The following is a 5053-nucleotide window of genomic DNA, read 5'->3' on the forward strand; positions in this document are numbered from 1 at the left end:
GGGTTCCTCTTATTTATTTATTTATTTATATTTATAATTTCAACTTATAGCCCTCCCTCCCCGCAATGCAGGCTCAGGGCAGCTCACAAATAGGCATACGCCAACACATAAAACAATTAAAACCATAAAAACCATTATTACAAAATTACAACATGTTAAGTGCGCTAGATGTTCTAAAATGAAGGCTTTCATCAAGATGACGTGTCTTAGATGGTATATCCACTCAGTGTTATCAGCTCCACGTGGCGCTGTCATTCTCCTTTCCCAGGGCCAGTTAATAATGATGGTACGATAGTGGCGGCTCCTACCCCAAGGCCTGGCGGAAGAGCTCCGTCTTACAGGCCCTGCGGAACTGCGCCAGGTCCCGCAGGGCTCGGATCTCCTCCGGGTGCTCGTTCCACCAGGAAGGAGCCACCACCGAAAAAGCTCTGGCCCTGGTAGCGGCCAGCCTGGCCTCCTTGGGGCCTGGAATCGTCAGGAAATGTTGCGTCCCCGACCGTCGTGCTCGCAGGGGAACATGTGGGGAAAGGCGGTCCCTCAGGTATGTTGGACCCCGGCCATATAGGGCTTTAAAGGTAAGAACCAGCACTTTGAAGTGAATCCGGTACGCTATTGGCAGCCAGTGCAGTGCTTTCAGCACAGGCCGGATGTGGTCCCGGCTAGGGAGACCCATCAACGGCCTGGCTGCAGCATTCTGCACCAGCTGTAGCTTCTGGATTTGGGTTTTTTCTGGATCAGTCTGGTGGCCAGAAAACCTGTTTTGGGGACTGAAAGACCAAACTATTCTGGATGCTGCCAAGCTCCTCACTGACCTGATTCTGCTTGCCCAGGAAGCCAGGGTCAGTCCCTTCAAAACTGGCCGGTACCAGGGGCTGTGCTCAGACTCTGGAACCAGATCCCTCCCCGCAAAGCAACACCAGACCTCGGCCTGCTGCAGACGTCCAAAAAATCAAAGTGTGGCCAGGGCAGCCCTCGTGGCACTGGGCCAAGCGAACGCTGTCTGTGGGTCACGCCAAGCCTGGCTCTTGTCTCTCGAGCTTCACAAGAGTGGGAGAAGTCGGAAGATGGCCTAGACGGTGCTCACAGTGTGGGGCCGAACTGGGCAGCACCTCAGTAATTTTCGGTAGAGGTTGCTTCTCCCATTCGCCCTGCAGAGAAAAGACAGACACTTCAGATGGGTTGGACTCCAACTGTGCCTCCTGCTGGAAGGTCTTGTGAACACTGAGAGCAAAGGAAAAGTAACAGTAAAGGCAGGAAGGTGAGTCTGAGACCTTTTCCACTTTTTTTTTTGGTCGGTTCTGGCCACATACAGCTTTGGTTTATCCCAATTTCTGCATGCACTTTTGTGCCTTTAGTTTTCACTTTGTACTTTGTTTGGTTTTGCCCATTCCTTTCCTAGTTCTTTTGAGACCACTTTTACTCTGATCTTTTTCTGGAAGCTGATTTTGAGTGGCCTTTTCCCTCGTGTGTAATGTTTTTGTCGATTTCCTTTGTCCCATCCACTCCCACCCACCTCCAGCCCACTTTCCCTTGATTGGACCCTGGTGGTGAAACTACTCAGCAGCTAAAAAGGCAAATGCGATTTTGGGCTGTATCAACAGAAGTATAGTATCCAGATCATGCAAAGTGATGGTATCGCTTTCCTCTGCTCTGGTTAGACACTCGCCTAGAGTATTGTGTTCAGTTTTGGGCACCACAATGTAAGAAGGGTATAAACAAGCTGGAATGTGTCCAGAGGAGGGCAATGAAGATGGTGAGGGGTCTGGAGAGCTCAGTATGTTTAGTCTGGAGAGGACTGGGAGGTGACAGGATAACCATCTTCAAGTACTTGAAGGGCTGCCATGTAGAGGATGGTGCAAAGTTGTCAGATGGCTATTGACAGCAATGCTGATTCTGTGAATTTAGGCAGAACATGAGAGGGAGGGCAGGAAGGGTTGTATCAGTGCTTAGCTTTTGTGGCACTTTCTTTGCCCCTTTGGAGTCAGGAAGCAATTTTCTCAAAGCCAGTTTGGCCAGGGATCCTGGAGGTGGGTTGTTGTTTTTTTTCCCCACCTCTTGGACATGGAGCAGGGGTCACTGGGGGTGTAGGGGGGAGGTAGTTGTGAATTTCCTGCATTGGCTTGGACTAGATGACCCTGGAGGTCCCTTCCAACTTTATGATTCTACTCCTTTTCCTCCCCCCACCCTGAAGATGAGTAGTTTTTTTTTTAATGGCACTAAAATATATATTGCTGGAGCATTGTAACAATACACTTAGCAGATTCTCTAAATTTCTAGCTTTCAAAAGTAAGTCTCTAGCTTCCTCCCTTGCAGACATATGCCTTTTTCCTTCTATCTCTACAAGGGGAAGGACTAGAGACTTACTTACTTTTCCTTCTATCTCTACAAGGGGAAGGACTAGAGACTTACTTCTTTTTTAAAAGGAAAAATGGGAATTCAGAGAACCTCCTAAGCCTATTGTTACAACACTCCAGCAATATTTGAGGGTAGTTTTTTTTTTTTAAGTGGGGGGCTATGACACTACTGATGACACCACCAATGATGACGGCACCCTCCCTTGAACATCTTCATTATTAAAGGAACACGCAGAAGAAACTAAACTAACTCCACAACTGTGAAAATGCAGAGGGAGGGCAGCCGTGTGGAATAACCATTTCCAAAATGATTCCCATGCTTATGGATTGACTGCCAAGAAAATCAGGAGTCAGTCGACTGTTTGGAAAAGGTTGGGAGCTCCTTAGCCTGAACTGTCTCCTTCGGCTGGCAGCAGCTTTTCCAAGATGGCTCTCAGCAATGTGCTTGCTGCAGTACCTTGCAGATAGAAAGCCAGGCCGGGCTCCTCCTCAGGATGATGGAGTGCAACTGGGGAGGCCCAGGTTCAAATCCCTGCTTGCTCATGGAAGTTGACCTTGGGTCAGTCACCTTCCTTCCGTCTAACTCCGGAGTCCCCAACGGTGGTGCCTGTGGGTGCAATGACCCCTGCCGATGCCTTTCCTGGCACCCGCCAAGTATTTTTAGAAAGTGGGTGGGGCTTTTATCCAGCAGGGCTTCTGATTGGGCATCCAAGATACAATTGGCTGTGTTGAATTTTTATTTTTTTTTAATGTTGCTTTGGCAGCTGCTGCCACCGCCGCACAAGAGTCTTCACTATATGACTAACGATAAGCTGTGTTTTACTGTTTTAAAACAGTATGTTTATTTAAAAATACATCCTGTTGAGCTGCCTGAAATGTTGAGGAGCTACTATCATCCTCACAAAATCTTTTTCTTTTTTTGCAAAGCTCTTCCCTTGATGTTTAAAAGGAAGGATGGTTGAAAAAGAAGTGGCAAATTTCATTAGGAACCGTGTGGCCTGATTTTGGAGAGGCAAAGGTTTCAAATGACTGATGCTGTCTGTCATCTGTCCCTTTTGGCCAGGATTACTCACATGCTCCCCCCCCCCTTTTTTAACAAAATCTATCTTTGGACTGGAATGGTCCAAAATAGAGAAAGGGCAAACTTTGGTGTATTTTGGGTTGTGGTTGTTTTTGGTGTTTATTTTTTTAAGCACTGAAGAGCTGGGGATCGGAATGTTGCCAACATCTGTGATTTTCTACTTCCAAAGTGAGAACTACCTATATTTACTATTTTGGGTGAGTGATTGTGATCAATAGCAAGTATGAGAGTATGTTCCTTGGATCAGTAGCAACTGAATCCACAAGCTCATGCCAGTTGCAGGTGATGCATGTCATGCAATGAACCACAATGAGGTGGATCCATGCTGCACGTCTTGGGTTGGATCCAACCAGCTTCTCTGTTGGTGAAAAAGGAAGGAAGGGTTCCCTTTGACCTTAAAAGAAAGCTATGCTGGGGATCATGGGACCTGCACATGCCTGAGAGACGTGCAATGTAGAAAGGAGGGGGATGGGGTGAAGTTGAGTGAACTGGATCCACCCTCTTAGATGTTTGTGCTTTTTAATGGGTTGCATGATGCACAGTTAATGAGTAACAATGATACAGATCTGCAGAGACTGCTGTAGGGGTTTATGAATAAGATTGGAGGGGAGGCAATATGATGTGCAATTAAATCACTGGAGGACTCACTGGGTCATCAGATCTGCTTTTGAGGACCAGTGATTGAAACACACAATGCCTGCATGTGGGAAGGCGAGGGTGAGAGGGCATTTCAGCATTCTCTACTGAAATGGAGGGTCTGGGGCTCTGTGATACCATGTTTGGCCAAACCTAAACAAAGTCCATGGTCAGCTCATTTTCTCTGTTTACCATACATACCGGAAATCGGACAGCTGAGGACTTGTTGCAATGCATAGAAATTGGAGCAAATTCATAGAGGGATTTCAGGACGCCCCTGTTGAAAGAATTCCAGGGAACCGAAGAAAACTGCTGCGTGACAGAGGTGTTCGGGCATGTGCAGACTTCCTCATCATTAAACCTACAAGGAGGAGAAATGTCTTGCAGTGAAAATGCTCAACTGGAAACTTGTGAGCTACATCCAGCCCAGGCTCCCAATCCAACTTCCCCCTTGCGCAGACCAGCTTCACACTCGGATGGAGCAAAGAGAGTTGGGAATGGCCCCCTAAGTCCACTAGGGCAGGATCCTGGCATGTGGGGAGCCGACCAACATGGCTGTCGTTGGCTGATCATAGGAATCCCAATAGCATAATGAGAAGAAGCTGGACCTGGTTCCCCCCAAGGGCCTTCGTCTGACCTTTGGTGGCTCAGTAGGATCAGGGCAGGGGCAAAGACTTTGCCTGCATTCTCATTTGCAGCTTTGAGTCTGTCTCTATACATGAGCAAGAGTCCAGGAGCACCTTAAAGACTAACAAAATTTGTGGAAGGGTAGGAGTTTTCATGAGCCACTGCTCACTTCTTTGGAAACTCATGAACGCTCAAACCCTCCCACAAATATTGTTAGTCAGGGGTCATTTCGTAGAAAAAGAGCTAGGGGAACTCATTAGCATAACTCACTACCGCAGGGCTCTTTTTGTAGCACGAACTCCTTTGCATATTAGGCCACACCCCCTAATGTAGCCAATCCTCCAAGAGCTTACAG

At 47.5% G+C, this 5053-nt stretch overlaps 1 protein-coding gene across 1 annotated transcript in view; it reads right to left on the bottom strand.

Annotated features, from left to right (window-relative positions):
- Positions 1-1007: 1007 nt before the first annotated feature.
- The window catches only part of DBH (dopamine beta-hydroxylase (dopamine beta-monooxygenase)), a 48697-nt gene continuing 44651 nt past the window's right edge, over positions 1008-5053 (bottom strand). The window contains exons 11-12 of the mRNA XM_015406736.1: positions 4273-4432; positions 1008-1148 (exon numbers count right to left, since the gene is read on the bottom strand). Coding sequence (XP_015262222.1) covers positions 1008-1148; positions 4273-4432 — 301 coding nt within the window. The remainder of the gene's footprint in view (positions 1149-4272; positions 4433-5053) is intronic.

This window comes from Gekko japonicus, unplaced genomic scaffold, assembly GCF_001447785.1.
Source record: "Gekko japonicus isolate JY-2015 unplaced genomic scaffold, Gekko_japonicus_V1.1 scaffold427, whole genome shotgun sequence".
NCBI lineage: Eukaryota > Metazoa > Chordata > Lepidosauria > Squamata > Gekkonidae > Gekko > Gekko japonicus.